The sequence below is a fragment of the Scyliorhinus torazame genome, chromosome 14, assembly GCF_047496885.1.
Source record: "Scyliorhinus torazame isolate Kashiwa2021f chromosome 14, sScyTor2.1, whole genome shotgun sequence".
NCBI classification, from domain to species: Eukaryota; Metazoa; Chordata; class Chondrichthyes; order Carcharhiniformes; family Scyliorhinidae; genus Scyliorhinus; species Scyliorhinus torazame.
This window is the reverse complement of record NC_092720.1, coordinates 57580120-57596177: the sequence shown is the minus strand read 5'-3', so window position 1 is coordinate 57596177 and position 16058 is coordinate 57580120. Positions and strand designations below refer to the sequence as shown.

The following is a 16058-nucleotide window of genomic DNA, read 5'->3' as shown; positions in this document are numbered from 1 at the left end:
TGAGGGGAGGTTGACTGATTGCAGGGTGAACCGCCTTTCCAGAGTGAGACTTCCATGATGGGAGAAAGCACGTAGAGTGAGTTAGTCTTGGAGGCACAAGATCCAAGGTTCCAGCAGTTTTGGATGAAGGATAGAGTTCCTTCTGCTGCCACTGTGTTAGGAAAACAAAGATAGTTTCAAGGGATTTATATTTGTATTGGTAAATATTAGAAACGAGGTCAAGTTTTAAGAGTGTTTAATTTAATGTTTCTGTGCTGGAAGGGTAAAACCTAAAGTTAGTTAGATTCGTGCTGGAAAAAGGTGTTTGTATATGTGGCCGTTGATTTCAATTACAACTGTGATGCTATTGTGCTTAGAGAGGACTGGTATGAAGGCTAAATAAATTAGCAGTGGTTACTCAGCAATTGGGGCTTTGTAAGGTAGAGAAGCTTTTAAGTTTTATTTGAGCTAATTTGATTCCAGTTGGCGATAGGTAGTGAGAGAGAAGGCTGCTCTCACCGCTCTGCTGGAAGCAGTTGGAGACAGGGCCTTGGGAAGTGAATATCTCTCGACTATGCCAGAAGCCAGAAGAAAGACAGGGCAGTACGAGAGCTGCAAAGAGGCAGGCTTCATAAAATTGCAAGTTACAGTCCAGATAACCAGGAAGTGAGGACAGAAAGAATGTTTAAGACGACTGGAGATAAGTGAACAAAAACCAAGCTATTGTTCAGAAGAATTCAAGGAAGAATAAAGAAAGTGTTCTGAGTTGAAGAGACAATTGCAGTAACCAGATTTAAAGTGGGACAGCAGCCATCAAAGATAAATCAGGCATCTGATGCCATTTTAATACAGTCTGGGAATCAAGAGTGAAAGAAATTGTGAACAGTCCTCACAGCAGTCAGCACAAGTAGATGTTGTCATGTGGCATACCTCGCACCAATCCTAGATGGTGGACAAAGAATGGCTGCAATCTTGAGGTGGAGTAATTGGAATTAGGATTCCTTTATGTTCCTGGAGACACTGGTTTCAGGTTGACTAAATGAATCCCCTTTGTTGGAACCATTGTTTTAGAACATTATTGGATATTAGGATCAGCGAAAGGTTGTCTTTGTTCAAAGTTGGCTGGAGCAGACTGACTGTCTGCTGGGCCAATGTGTTGTTTTGGTTGGAATATTTAGGCTATGCAAGGAGTGTTACATTCCAGACTTTTGTGGGGTTAACCTTTGGTGACTTTGGAACTGCTCAGATTCCTCTGGAAGGCAGCATATGACCAGCTGGAGCCACCTTGTCAGCTAAGGCCGTGTCCATTTTGAAAACCATGAAAATAAATTGATTTCATAAAGTAGTTATTTGTGCCCCAACCGCAACAATACTTCATACTATGGCCTGAAGATTGTAAGTGGAATGGATTGAACTGTCCCAACTCGGTGATTAATGGAGAAGAGACCACAATTTATGATTAAAATGTGTTAGCATTAATACTGCTAAAATGGGCCAAAGGCTGCCTTCTGTGCTGTAATTATGATTCATTAGTCCATGTATTTTAATCAAATAATAATTGCATAAAATAACAGGCATCGAATTTTAAATTAAAATGTTAATCGTTACACTACTGTAGGAAATTAAACATTCAGAATGGCTTGAGTAAGAAATAGCAATTGACAACTGAGGGTCACTTCTTGAATTTGTATACTATTGGGTTGAAAGTTTCTGCTTTGATTTTGGGCGAAAGCCTTCTTGCTCTTGTATTCTGTGGCTCATTAACAAAGCCCAGAATACTATATGCTTTATTAATTGTTCCCTCCACCTGTCACCTTTAATGACTTATGCACATATATACCCAGGTCCCTCAACTCCTGCACCCATTAAGAATTTCGAGCCTTATTTTTTATCGTCTCTCCGTGCTCTTCCTATCAAAATGGATGAGCTCACACTTCTCTGCATTGAACTTCATCTTCCACCTACCTGCCCACGTCACAAACCTATCTGTGACGTTTGAGGTTTCACACTGTTCTCTTCACAGTTTACAATACTTCCAAGTTTTGTGGCATGGTCAAATGCCTTCTGAAAGTCTCTGAAAACCACATCAACAGCATTGCCATCATCAACTCTTGTTACTTCTTCAAAAACTCCAGCAAGTTAGTTAAACACAATTTCCCCATTAGAAAGCTGTACTGGCTCTTCCTAATCCACCCACGCTTTTCCCATTATTACTAATTCTATCCTGAATAATTGTTTCGAGAAGCATACCCACCACTGATGTTAAACTGACTGGCCTGTAATTGCTGGGGTTTTCCCGTACAATCAGCTCCACAAAAAAATAATTTTGGTCACTTATCACATTGCAGTTTGTGGTGCTTGTGTGTCAACTGGTTACTGTGTTTCCTTATTTACAGTAACAACCACATTTCATTTCATTGACAATGAACCACTGTGAGGGGCCCTGGGATCATAAAAGATCTATAAAATGGAAGTTCATTTATTTCGTGTTTTTTTCCTTTAGTCTTTCAGCAATTTAATAAAATTGTTTTGCAGCTCAGAAACGACACTGAAACTAAGATTAATATTACAGTCATTGAGTCTAGATACATTGTAAGATGAACATAACTATACAAATTACCCCAAAACAGTTTTTGAAAAGTGCAATTCTACTTGATCTATGTTCCAAATATAAATTTTGCTTTTTGGCTAACCTCTTTCATAATCTTGCTTTAAGTTTAATTTTACTTTCTTCTACTTACTCAACCTTAGATCCTTCCCTTCCGTCAATGATGCATTCACATGAGCGGCACGTAGACAGTTTTCTAATTGGTTTAGTGTGCCACCTCAAGAAAAAGGACCAGACTGCAAGATTAATTAATCATTTTACATTTCGAAATTTGTATTGAGAAAGTGAAGTCTATACATATTTTTCTTTTTGCAGATCCTTCACATCAAATTTGTCTGACAGAAACCTGCATAATGGTGGCTGCTAAAATAACAGAATCCCTTGACCGTACAGTGGATCCTTGTAATGACTTTTATCAATATGCCTGCGGTGGATGGATAAAGAAAAATCCATTGCCAGATGGAAGGTCACGTTGGAATTCTTTTAATAGTTTATGGGACCAGAACCAGGCAGTCATGAAGCATCTTTTGGGTAAGTAAAAGGGAAAAGGTGTAATTTTTAAAAAAAAGTTCATTTACAGGATGTGGCATTGCTGGTTTGGTCAGCGACGCCCATGTCTGGTTTTGATAAGGCAACATGTGGCATATGCTACTTTATCTAGTTAAGCATGTATGCTCATTACAGATTAATTTAATATGCATATGGCTTCTAGCATCCACTGCTTTATGCTCATCTGTGCAGTAGTTATTTTTCAAATTAAAGCATTACTTTGTGCTTTATTTATGATGCTAGCAAAATCTACTTTTAAAGTATTTTCTGCATTGCTAAATGCAAAACATACTCGATTATAAATCATTGTGACATTTGTAACCAGTTAAAGATGTCTAGAATGCAGATATTAAATAAAGGTCCATTTTCTGTGGCAGTCTTCAGTGCAGCTTTGCGCACTAGTTCCATTACTGAACTGGTGCAAACACGTTTAAAAATAAACATTTTTAATGCACGATTTAGCAAGTCTTCGTAAAAACCTTGCTGCAAAGCAGAAATTCGAAAGTAATGCATCAAATTTTGAGATTACAGATAGGCTATATAAAGGCATAGCTATCATTACAAAATTGTACTAATTTTAGCATTGTAAAACTTCATGACTTTTTAGTAAAAATGTTTATTACTTGTGAAGTCTTGGAATTTGACCATGCGATTGACGCAACTCTACTCTTATCAATCATAAATATGAAAAGGCATCTTACAATATGGGCATGATTAAAGTGCTTTGTTTAGTCAGTAATCTGAATAAGCAGAGCAGTAACTAACTCATCAACATTTCAGGTTGCAGTGGACTAAATGTATTGCAAAGAACATAGAACATAGAACATTACAGCGCAGTACAGGCCCTTCGGCCCTCGATGTTGCGCCGACCTGTGAAACCACTCTAAAGCCCATCTACACTATTCCCTTATCATCCATATGTCTATCCAATGACCATTTGAATGCCCTTAGTGTTGGCGAGTCCACTACTGTTGCAGGCAGGGCATTCCACACCCTTACTACTCTCTGAGTAAAGAACCTACCTCTGACATCTGTCCTATATCTATCTCCCAATTTAAAGCTATGCCCCCTCGTACTAGACATCAGCATCCGAGGAAAAAGACTCTCACTGTCCACCCTATCCAATCCTCTGATCATCTAGTATGCCTCTATTAAGTCACCTCTTAACCTTCTCTCTAACGAAAACAGCCTCAAGTCCCTCAGCCTTTCCTCATAAGGTCTTACCTCCATACCAGGCAACATTCTGGTAAATCTCCTCTGCACCCTTTCCAATGCTTCCACATCCGTCCTATAATGCGGCGACCATAATTGCACGCAATACTCCAAATGCGGCCGCACCAGAGATTTGTACAGCTGCAACATGACTTCATGGCTCCGAAACTCAATCCCTCTGCTAATAAAAGCTAACGCACCGTACGTCTTCTTAACAGCCCTCTCAACCTGGGTGGCAACATTCAGGGATCTGTGTACATGGACACCGAGATCTCTCTGCTCATCCACACTGCCAAGAATCTTACCATTAGCCCAGTACTCTGTCTTCCGGTTATTCCTTCCTAAATGAATCACCTCACACTTTTCTGCATTAAACTCCATTTGCCACCTCTCAGCCCAGCGCTGCAGCTTATCTGTGTCCCTCTGTAACTCGTAACATCCTTCCGCACTGTCCACAACTCCACCGACTTTAGTGGCATCTGCAAATTTACTCACCCATCCTTCTACGCCCTCCTCCAGGTCATTTATAAAAATGACAAACAGCAGTGGCCCCAAAACAGATCCTTCTGGTACACCACTAGTAACTGGACTCCAGTCTGAACATTTCCCATCAACCACCACCCTTTGCCTCTTCCAGCTAGCCAATTTCTGATCCAAACTGCTAAATCACCCTGAATCCCATGCCTCCGTATTTTCTGCAGTAGCCTACCGTGGGGAACCTTATCAAACGCTTTACTGAAATCCATATATACCACATCAACTGCTTTACCCTCATCCACCTGTTTGGTCACCTTCTCAAAGAACTCAATAATGTTTGTGAGGCACGACCTACCCTTCACAAAAGCGTATTGACTATCTCTGATCAAATTATTCCTTTCCAGATGATTATACATCCTGGGCGTGATTCTCCACTCCCACGCCGGTTGGGAGAATCGCCTGAACCGCTAAAAGTTCCGGGGACGCCGGTCCGATGCCCTCCCGCGATTCTCCCAAGCGCCGGGAATGGCCCGGTCATGTTTCGCAGGCCGGAGAATCGCCGGAGACACCGAAAATGGCGATTCTCCGGCACCCCCGCTATTCTGAGACCCGGATGGGCCGAGCGGCCAGGCCAAAACGGCGGGTTCCCCCCGGCGCCGTCCACACCTGGTCGCTGCAGTCGGGGGCCGTGCGTGAATGCTGGGGGGGCGGCCTGTGGTGGGGCGAGGGGGGATCCTGCACCGGGCTTTACCTGGAATGTGGGGTGGCCCGCGATCGGTGCCCACCGATCGTCGGGCTGTCCTCTCTGGAGGACCTCCTTCCTTCCGCGGCCCCGCAAGATCCGTCCCCCATCTTCTTGAGGGGCGGACTTAGAGAGGACGGCAACCACACATGCGCGGATGACGCCCGTTATGCGGCGCCAGCCGTGTCATCTATGCGGTGCCGCTTTTACGCGGGCGACCAGGCCTGGCGCGTGTAGATGACGCGGCCCCGATCCTGGCCCATTTTCAGGGCCTGAATCGGTCGGGACTGGGGCCGTTCCGCGCCGTCGTGAACCTCAACGGCGCAGCCACTTCGGCGTGGGAGTGGAGAATCCCGCCCCCTATCTTTTATAAACCTTTCCAAGATTTTGCCCACACCAAAAGTAAGGCTCACTGGTCTATAGTTACCGGGGTTGTCTGTACTTCCCTTCTTGAACAAGGGGACAACATTTGCTATCCTCCAGTCTTCTGGCACTATTCCTGTAGACAAAGATGACTTAAAGATCAAAGCCAAAGGCTCAGCAATCTCCTCCCTAGCTTCCCAGAGAATCCTAGGATAAATCCCATCCGGCCCAGGGGACTTATCTATTTTCACACTTTCCAGAATTGCTAACACCTCCTCCTTATGAACCTCAAGCCCTTCTAATCTAGTAGCCTGAATCTCAGTATTCTCCTCGACAACATTGTCGTTTTCCTGTGTGAATACTGACACAAAATATTCATTTAGCACCTCTCCTATCTCCTCGGACTCCAAGCACAACTTCCCGCTACTGTCCTTGACTGGCCCTACTCTTACCCTAGTCGTTCTTTTATTCCTGACATATCTATAGAAATGATGTGGAGATGCCGGAGTTGGACTGGGGTGAGCACAGTACGAAGTCTTACAACACCAGGTTAAAGTTCTCTTCATGAATGAAGACATACCTCTTCATTCACCTGAGGAAGGAGCAGCGCTCCGAAAGCTAGTGACATCGAAACAAACCTGTTGGACTTTAACCTGGTGTTGTAAGACTTCGTACTATCTATAGAAAGCTTTAGGGTTATCCTTGATCCTACCTGCCAAAGACTTCTCATGTCCCCTCCTGGCTCTTGTTAGCTCTCTCTTTAGGTCCTTCCTAGCTAACTTGTAACTTTCGAGCGCCCTAACTGAACCTTCATGTTGCATCTTTACATAAGCCTCCTTCTTCCTCTTGACAAGTGTTTCGACTGCTTTAGTAAACCACGGTTCCCTTGCTCGACCACTTCCTCCTTGCCTGACAGGTACATACTTCTCAAGGACATGCAGTAGCTGTTCCTTGAACAAGCTCCACATTTCCATTGTGCCCATCTCCTGCAGCTTTCCTCTCCATCCGTGCATCCTAAGTCTTGCCTCATCGCATCATAGTTGCCTTTCCCTCAGATATAACTCTTGCCCTGCGGTATATACCTATCCCTTTCCATCACTAAAGTAAACTTAATTGAATTGTGGTCACTATCACCAAAGTGCTCACCTACCTCCAAATCTAACACCTGTCCTGATCATTACCCAGTACCAAATCCAAAATGGCCTCGCCTCTCGTTAGCCTATCTACATACTGTGTCAGGAAACCCTCCTGCACACATTGGACAAAAACGAACCCATCTAAAGTATAGCGTTTCCAGTCAATATTTGGAAAGTTAAAGTCCCCCATAACAACTACCCTGTTGCTTTCGCTCCTATCCAGAAGCATCTTTGCAATCCTTTCCTCTACATCTCTGGAACTTTTCGGAGGCCGATAGAAAATCCCTAACAGGGTGACCTCTCCTTTCCTGTTTCTACCCTCAGCCCATACTACCTCAGTAGACGAGTCCTCATCAAACGTCCTTTCTGCCACCGTAATACTGTACTTTAAAGGTTTTCATAAAATATCAATAACAAAATGAGAAAGAAAAAAGAACCCAACAGGGTTAAGTACAAAACACAATCTAAAAAAGCAACCCCCCAACCCCCCCCCCCCCCCCCCCCCCCCGTACCTAAATAATAAATTAACATTAACACCCCGACCTAAGACAACAGGTGTATGCACCCCCTCAGACCCTTCCAGTGTAAATAACATAAACAAAAATAAAGTAAACCCCCCCCCCGAGCTGCTGCTGCCATTGACCAATGTTTATCGTTCTGCCAGAAAGTCTAAGAACGGTTGCCACCGCCTAACGAACCCTTGTACCGACCCTCTCAAGGCGAATTTCACCCTCTCCAATTTAATGAACCCTGCCATATCGCTGATCCAGTACTCCACGCTTGGGGGCCTCGTATCTTTCCACTGAAGGAGAATCCTTCGCCGGCCTACAAGGGACGCAAAGGCCAGAATTCCGTCCTCTTTCGCCTCCTGCACTCCCGGCTCCTCTGCCACCCCAAATATTGCGAGCCCCCAGCCCGGTTTGACCCTGGATCCTACCACCCTCGACACCTTCCTCGCTACGCCCTTCCAAAATTCCTCCAGCGCTGGGCATGCCCAGAACATATGGGTGTGATTTGCTGGGCTCCCTGAGCACCTAACGCACCTGCCCTCACCCCCAAAGAACCTGCTCATCCTTGTCCCGGTCATGTGTGCCCTGTGCAGCACCTTAAATTGTATGAGGCTGAGCCTCGCGCATGAAGAGGAAGAGTTCACCCTCCCTAGGGCATCTGCCCACGTCCACTCTTCGATCTCCTCTCCCAACTCCTCCTCCCACTTACCTTTCAACTCCACCACCGAAGCCGCCTCCTCCTCCTGCATCACCTGGTAAGTTTCCGAGATCTTCCCCACTCCCACCCACCCCCCCGAGAGAACCCTGTCCTGTACTGTGTGTGGCAGTAGCCGTGGGAATTCCACCACCTGCCGTCTGGCAAACGCCCTTACCTGTAAGTACCTGAAGGTGTTCCCCGGGGGGAGCCCGTACTTCTCCTCCAGCTCACCCAAGCTCGCGAACTTCCCGTCCACAAACTGGTCCCCCAACTTTCGTATGCCTGCCCTGTGCCACCCCGAAAACCCTCCACCTGTTCTTCCTGGGGCAAACTGGTGGTTCCCCCGTAATGGGGTCCACGCGGAGGCCCTAACTCCCCCCCCCCCCCCCCCCCCAATGCCGCCTCCACTGCCCCCAAATTTTGAGGGCCGCCACCACCACCGGGCTCCTGGTATACCTCCTTGGAGGGAGTGGCAGCGGCGCCGTTGCCAGCGCCCCCAGACTCGTACCCACACAGGACGCCGTCTCCAGCCTCTTCCATGCAGCCCCCTCCATCACCCACTTGTGCACCATTGTCGCATTGGTGGCCCAGTAGTACCCACAGAGGTTGGGCAGCGCCAGCCCCCCCATCTCTACTCCGCTCCAGGAACACCCTTCTCACCCTCGGAGTCCCTCGCGCCCACACAAACCCCATTATACTCCTGTTAACCCGCCTGAAAAAAGCCTTCGGGATAAACACGGGGAGGCACTGGAACAGGAACAAAAACCTTGGGAGCACCGTCATTTTGATTGACTGCACCCTACCCGCCAAGGACAGCGGCAACGCGTCCCACCTCTTGAACTCCTCCTCCATTTGCTCCACCAGCCTTGTAAAGGTAAGCCTATGCAGGGCCCCCCAGCTCCTGGCCACCTGGACCCCCAAATATCTGAAACTCCTCTCTGCCCTTTTTAGTGGGAGCTCGCCAATCCCCCTCTCCTGGTCCCCTAGCTGAACTACGAACAGCTCGCTCTTCCCCATATTGAGCTTGTACCCCAAAAAGTCCCCGAATTCCCTAAGCATCCTCATTACCTCTGGCATTCATCCCACCGGGTCCGTCACATACAGCAGCAGGTCGTCCGCATAAAGCGACACCCTATGCTCCTCCCCACCCCGCACCAACCCCCTCCAGTTCCTCGACTCTCTCAGTGCCATAGCCTGGGGTTCAATCGCCAGTGCGAAGAGCAGGGGGGACAGGGGACACCCCTGTCTCGTCCCTCGGTGCAACCGAAAGTACTCGGACCTCCTCCTATTTATGGCCACACTCGCCATCGGGATCTCATACAACAGCCTAACCCACCTGACAAACCCCTCCCCAAACCCGAACCTCTTCAGCACCTCCCACAGGTACCCCCACTCTACCCTATCGAAGGCTTTCTCAGCGTCCATCGCCACCACTATCTCCGCCTCCCCCTCCCTCGCCGGCATCATGATAACATTCAAAAGCCTCCGCACATTCGCGTTCAACTGTCTCCCCTTCACAAACCCTGTCTGGTCTTCATGGATGATCTATGGCACACAATCCTCAATCCTCGTGGCTAAGACCTTCGCCAGCACCTTGGCATCTACATTTAGCAAGGAAATCGGTCTGTAAGACCCACATTGCAGGGGATCCTTGTCCCGCTTCAGGATCAAGGAGATCAGTGCCCGGGACATCGTCGGGGGTAAAGCCCATAATACTGTCCTTGACTAACAATGCCTCCCCTCCCCCTCTTTTACCACCTTCCCTGAGTTTACTGAGATATCTAAACCCCGGCAACTGCAACAACCATTCCTGTCCCTGCTCTATCCATGTCTCCGAAATGGCCACAACATCGAAGTCCCAGGTACCAACCCATGCCGCAAGTTCACCCACCTTATTCCGGATGCTCCTGGCATTGAAGAAGACACACTTTAAACCACCTTCCTGCCTGCTGGTACACTCCTGCAACTTTGAAACCTTACTCATGACCTCACTACTCTCAACCTCCTGTATACTGGAGCTACAATTCAGGTTCCCAAGCCCCTGCTGAACTAGTTTAAACCCTCCCGAAGAGCATTAGCAAATTTCCCCCCCCAGGATATTGGTACCCCTCTGGTCCAGGTGTAGACCATCCCGTTTGTAGAGTTCACATCGACCCCAGAATGAGCCCCAATTATCCAGAAATCTGAAACCCTCCCTCCTGCACCATCCCTGTAGCCACGTGTTCAACTCCTCTCTCTCCCTATTCCTCGTCTCTCTAGCACATGGCACAGGTAACAATCCAGAGATAATAACTCTGTTTGTCCTAGATCTAAGTTTCTGCCCTAGCTCCCTGAATTTGTGCCTTACATCCCTTTCCCTTTTCCTACCTATGTCGTTGGTACCTATGTGGACCACGACTTGGGGCTGCTCCCCCCCCACCCCTTAAGGATCCCGAAAACACGATCCGAGACTCAAGGATACTGGCCTTGTGATAAGTATGCCTGCCAAGTTGAGACTGATGACTTCCTGCATAGAGAAATCATCCCAAGGGACTTGGGCACAAAAAAAAATAAACATAAAGCATAGTCTGTATGTCTGATATTAGGACAGATTCAATGGCAGATGATGTTGCCAGCAATTTTCATGCCCCTGCAGCTGAACTCATAAACAAACTGAAGCTAGATCCTTTTTTACCCGTTCATTCACTCAGCAAAGTCCAGTTATAGTATCTGAAGAGAGGAGAACTCAGTGTGGGGGTTGCCGACCTTCTCGACCCATGCTAGCCGGCCTTCATAACCCACGCTGGATGACCTTCATGACCCATGACCTTCGCAACACATCATTATTTCTTACCTTTAATGCGACAGATGAGCCTGCTTGGTCCTCACAATCTCACTTACTTTGTCATTCAATGTTACATTTTTTCTAAGGACTTCAGCTGATGATTTAAGTTCTCGCTGCATCATTTGAAAAAACCAAGAGGTTTGTCCTCAAGCTCTCTTAGTCTTCAAATGCCTTTGACGTTTTGAGGGTTTTAAACTCTCATCAGGGATGAGATTGGGAGGCACTGTAGCACAGTGGTTAGCTCCAGTTACTTCATAGCTCCAGGGTCCCAGGTTCGATTCCTGGCTTGGGTCACTGTCTGTGTGGAGTTTGCACTTTCTCCCCGAGTCTGTGTGGGTTTCCTCCAGGTGCTACGGCTTCCTCCCACAGTCCAAAGATGTGCAGGTTAGGTAGATTGGCACTGATAAATTGCCCTTAGTGCCCAAAAAGGTTGGATGGGTTTACTGGGTTACGGGGATATGGTGGGGGTGTGGGCTTGGGTCGGGTGCTCTTTCCAAGGGCCGGTGCAGACCGATGGGCCAATGCCCTCCTTCTGCACTGTAAATTCTATGATATTTGCCAGTACTTTACTGCATATAAGACACATTGGTTTTCCAACCTGTTTGCAATGGCCTCAAAAAATGTCATACCTCAAAAAATCATCTTAATACTGCTTTATTCCCAATTTCAATTTCTTTTTTTTTTTTGAAAATATATTTATTCAAATTTTTCACCAAATCTTCAACAAACCCCCCCCCCCCCCCCCCCAACAAGAAAAAGAAACCCAACAAGCATAAATTATACATAGGATTTCCCCCAGATACAATAACCCCCCACATAGCAGTAGAAAACACAAATAGAGAAACCCCCCCCCCCAAGGTTGCTGCTGCTGCTGACCTCCTCCTAATGCTCTGCGAGATAGTCACCGCCTGAAAAACCCTTGCACAGACCCTCGTAAGGCAAACTTTATCCTCCCTAGCTTGATGAACCCTGCCATGTCATTGATCCAAGCTTCCACAGTAGGGGGCTTCGCATCTTTCCACAATAACAAAATCCTCCGCGGGGCTACCAGGGACGCAAAGGCCAGAATACCGGCCTCTTTCGCCTCCTGCACTCCCGGCTCATCCGATACCCCAAATAATGCCAATCCCCAGCTCCGCTTGATCCGGGCGTTCACCACCTTGGCCATAGTTCTCCCAAAACCCATCCAGCGCCGGGCACGACCAGTACATATGGGTGTGATTTGCTGTGCTCCCCGAGCACCTCACACATCTGTCCTCCACCCCAAAGAACCATTCAGCCATGCCCCTGTCATATGCGCTCCGTGAACAACTTTAAACTGTAGTAGGCTGAGCCTGGTGCAAGAGGAGAAAGAAGTAACCCTACTCGGGGCATCAGCCCACAGACCCTCATCTATCTCCTCCCCAAGCTCCTCCTCCCACTTGCCCTTTAACTCCTCCATCGAGGCCTCCTCCTCTTCCTGCAGCTCTTGGCAAATTGCCGAAACCTTGCCTTCTCCAACCCATACCCCTGAGATCACCCTGTCCTGAATCCCACGTGCCGGAAGCAGCGGGAATTCCCTCACCTGCCGTCTCACAAATGCCCTCACTTGCATGTACCTGAAAGCGTTTCCCAGGGGTAGCCCAAACTTCTCCTCCAGCGCCACTAGCCTCGCAAACGTCCCATCGATGAACAGGTCCTCCATTCTTTTAATCCCTGCCCCATGCCAGCTCCGAAACCCCCCATCCATCCTTCCCGGGACGAACCGATGATTCTCCCGAATCGGGGACCAAACCGAGGCTCCCACCTCGCCCCTGTGTCGCCTCCACTGTCCCCAGATCTTCGGCGTTGCCGCCACCACCGGACTCGTGGTGTACCTTGTCGGCGAGAGCGGCAGCGGTGCCGTCACCAGCGCCCTCAGGCTCGTGCCCACACAGGATGCCATCTCTAGCTTCTTCCACGCCCCCCCCTCCCTCCATTACCCACCTCCGGATCATCGCCACATTGGCTGCCGAATAATAGCCACATAGATTCGGCCGCGCCAGCCCCCCCCTGTCCCTGTTATGCTCCAGAAACACCCTCTTCACCCTCGGGGTCTTATTTGCCCACACGAATCCCATGATGCTCCTGCTTACCCGTTTGAAAAAGGCCTTGGGGATCAAAATGGGAAGGCACTGAAACACAAAGAGAAACTTCGTGAGGACCGTCATTTTGATCGACTGCACAGTACCCGCTAGTGAGAGTGGCAGCATATCCCATCTTTTGAACTCCTCCTCCATCTGCTCCACCAACCGCGCCAAATTGAGCTTGTGCAGGGCCCCCCAACTCTTGGCTACCTGGATCCCCAGTTACCGAAAGCTCCTTTCCGCCTTCTTCAGCGGTGGCTCGTCTATCTCCCTTCCCTCGTCCCCTGAATGCACCACAAAGAGCTCAGTCTTCCCTACGTTGAGTTTATACCCCGAAAAGTCCCCAAACACCCTAAGGATCCGCATGACCTCCGCCATCCCCTCCACTGGGTGCGCAACATACAACAACAGGCCATTGGCATACAACGACCCCCCCCGAACCAATCCCCTCCATTTCATGGACTCCCTCAGTGCCATGGCCAGCGGCTCAATTGCCAGTGCAAGCAACAAGGGGGATAAGGGACACCCCTGCCTCGTCCCCTGGTACAGCCGAAAGTACTCCGACCTCCACCGGATCGTAGCCACACTCGCCACAGGGGCTCTATATAGTAGCCTGACCCAACTTATGAACCCCTCCCTGAACCCAAACCTCCGCAACACTTCCCAAAGATACTCCCACTCCACCCGATCAATGGCCTTCTCCACGTCCATAGCTGCCACTACCTCCGCTTCCCCCTCCACCGAGGGCATCATAATCACATTGAGGAGCCTCCGCACATTAGTATTCAGCTGCCTACCCTTCACAAATCCCGTCTGGAACTTCCGGGTGCGGCTAAGCAGAGCTAGGTCACATATTCGGTAGCTCCCGCTTGGAACGGACTTTTGGGCTCTTTTACAGGGCCCCCATGGCATTTGTTTGACATTTCCCGGTGTGGCAAGAAGACTGCAGCATTCCCCTGACAGTGTCCCCCAGGAATGTTATGTCTTTTGGCTACCAGACCCGGCAGAAACAGTAAAAGATTTGGCTTTGGCTGCAGGTGTAGACAAAAGCCTCTTCCAGCACGCAGGCGGGGGAAGGGCAAGTTTAAAGCTGCAATCTGACTTGACTCTATCAAAGGTGAATTCTAGCAGCAGAGGGAACAACTGTGAAAAGATCTACCAAGGCCATTGAAGAAGCAGGGACGAGGCTTCCGGTGGCGGCCATGGAGGAGTAGATCGCGCATTCGGCAGCTCCCGTCTGGAAATGACTCTCAGACCTTTTTCAGGAGTTTCCATAGACTTTTTAAACGGACCAGAAGTGTAACGGCCAAAGGAGCGGCACTGGAGCAACGGGAGAAGCGAGGGAAAGAAAACAAAATGGCGGCAGCCAGGGACAAAGGGGAGCTGCAGGAGTTCATCAAGCGCTGCTTCGAGGAGCAGCGCGAGGAGATGCGCAAGGAGATGTTGGCACCTATGCTTTTGGCAATTGAAGGACTCAGGATCACCCAGAAGGTCCACGAAGCTAAGATCCAGGAGGTACAGAAAAGAGTCAGTCAGAACGAGGACAAGCTTGTGGGCCTGGCGGTGAGAGTGGAGCAGAACGAGGCGCTACACAAGAGGTGGGCGGGAAGACTCGAAGACCTGGAGAACAGGTCGAGGAGAAAGAATCTGCGAATCCTGGGTCTCCCTGAGGGAGTGGAGGGGCTGATGCCGGGGCATACGCGAGCACGATGCTCGAGGCGATGATGGGCACGAAGGCCCCTTCGAGGCGGCTGGAGTTGGACGGGGCACATCGGGTGCTGGCGAAGAAGCCCCAGGCAAATGAGCCGCCAAGGGCGATGGTGGTGAGGTTCCACCGGTTCACGGACAGAGAGTGGGTCCTGAGATGGGCCAAGAAGGAGCGGAGCAGTAAGTGGGACAATGCAGAGATCCAAATATACCCGGACTGGAGCACGGAGGTTGCAAAGCGGAGAGCGGGTTTCAACCGGGCCAAAGCGGCTTTGTACCGGAAAGAAGTGAAATTCGGAATGCTGCAGCCAGCGCGACTGTGGGTCACATACAAGGGCCAACGCTATTACTTCGAAACGCCTGAAGAGGCGTGGACCTTTGTACAAGCCGAAAAGTTGGACTCTAACTGAGGGTTTGTGAGGGTAGGGGGGATGTTTGAGGTTTGATGTGTGATGGTTGTTGTATATAGGGGGTCAATCACGTGCAGGAAATGTTACATGGGCTGGGGGAGAGAGACAAGCCCGCGACAGGAGCTGCACTAGAGGGGGCGGAGCGGGCTTTGGAAAGCGCGGGGTGTTTTCCCGCGCACGGGAAGAAAGGCGGGAAGGGGAACAAAGGAATGCATATGGATTGGGAGACTCCCACGCGGGGAGGTCAATGGGACAGCGGGGGAAGCCGGGGTCAGCAGGCATCAGCGGACTTACGGGAGTGACATGGGGGGAGCAAAAAAGCTAGACAGGGGTCTAGCGGGGGGGAGGGGAGGGGGGGGAAAGGGTTGCTGCTGCACTGGCCGAAAGGGAATGGGACACAGAAGAGGTGGTCGGGACGGGGATCCCCCCTCTGGGGGACTGGAGGGTGAGGGAGGCGTGGACACGGGACTGGCCCAGAAAAGGAGATGGCTAGTCGGTGGGGCGTGGGAGGGGGTGAGAGCCCCTCCAATCCGGCTGATAACTTGGAATGTGAGGGGCCTGAATGGGCTGGTGAAGAGGGCTCGAGTGTTCGCGCACTTAAAGGGACTGAAGGCGGACGTGGCCATGCTCCAAGAGACACACCTGAAGGTGGCGGACCAGGTCAGGCTAAGAAAGGGATGGGTAGGACAGGTATTCCACTCTGGACTGGACGCGAAGAATAGACGGGTGGCAATATTGGT

General features: G+C 49.4%; 1 protein-coding gene across 3 annotated transcripts in view; it reads left to right on the top strand.

Moving 5' to 3' along the window:
* Positions 1–16058, top strand: part of LOC140389753 (endothelin-converting enzyme 2-like) — a 312668-nt gene that overhangs the window by 148218 nt on the left and 148392 nt on the right. For all 3 annotated transcript variants that reach the window (XM_072474236.1, XM_072474235.1, XM_072474233.1), the window contains exon 4: positions 2903–3118. In XM_072474236.1, the coding sequence (XP_072330337.1) occupies positions 2903–3118 (216 nt within the window). The remainder of the gene's footprint in view (positions 1–2902; positions 3119–16058) is intronic.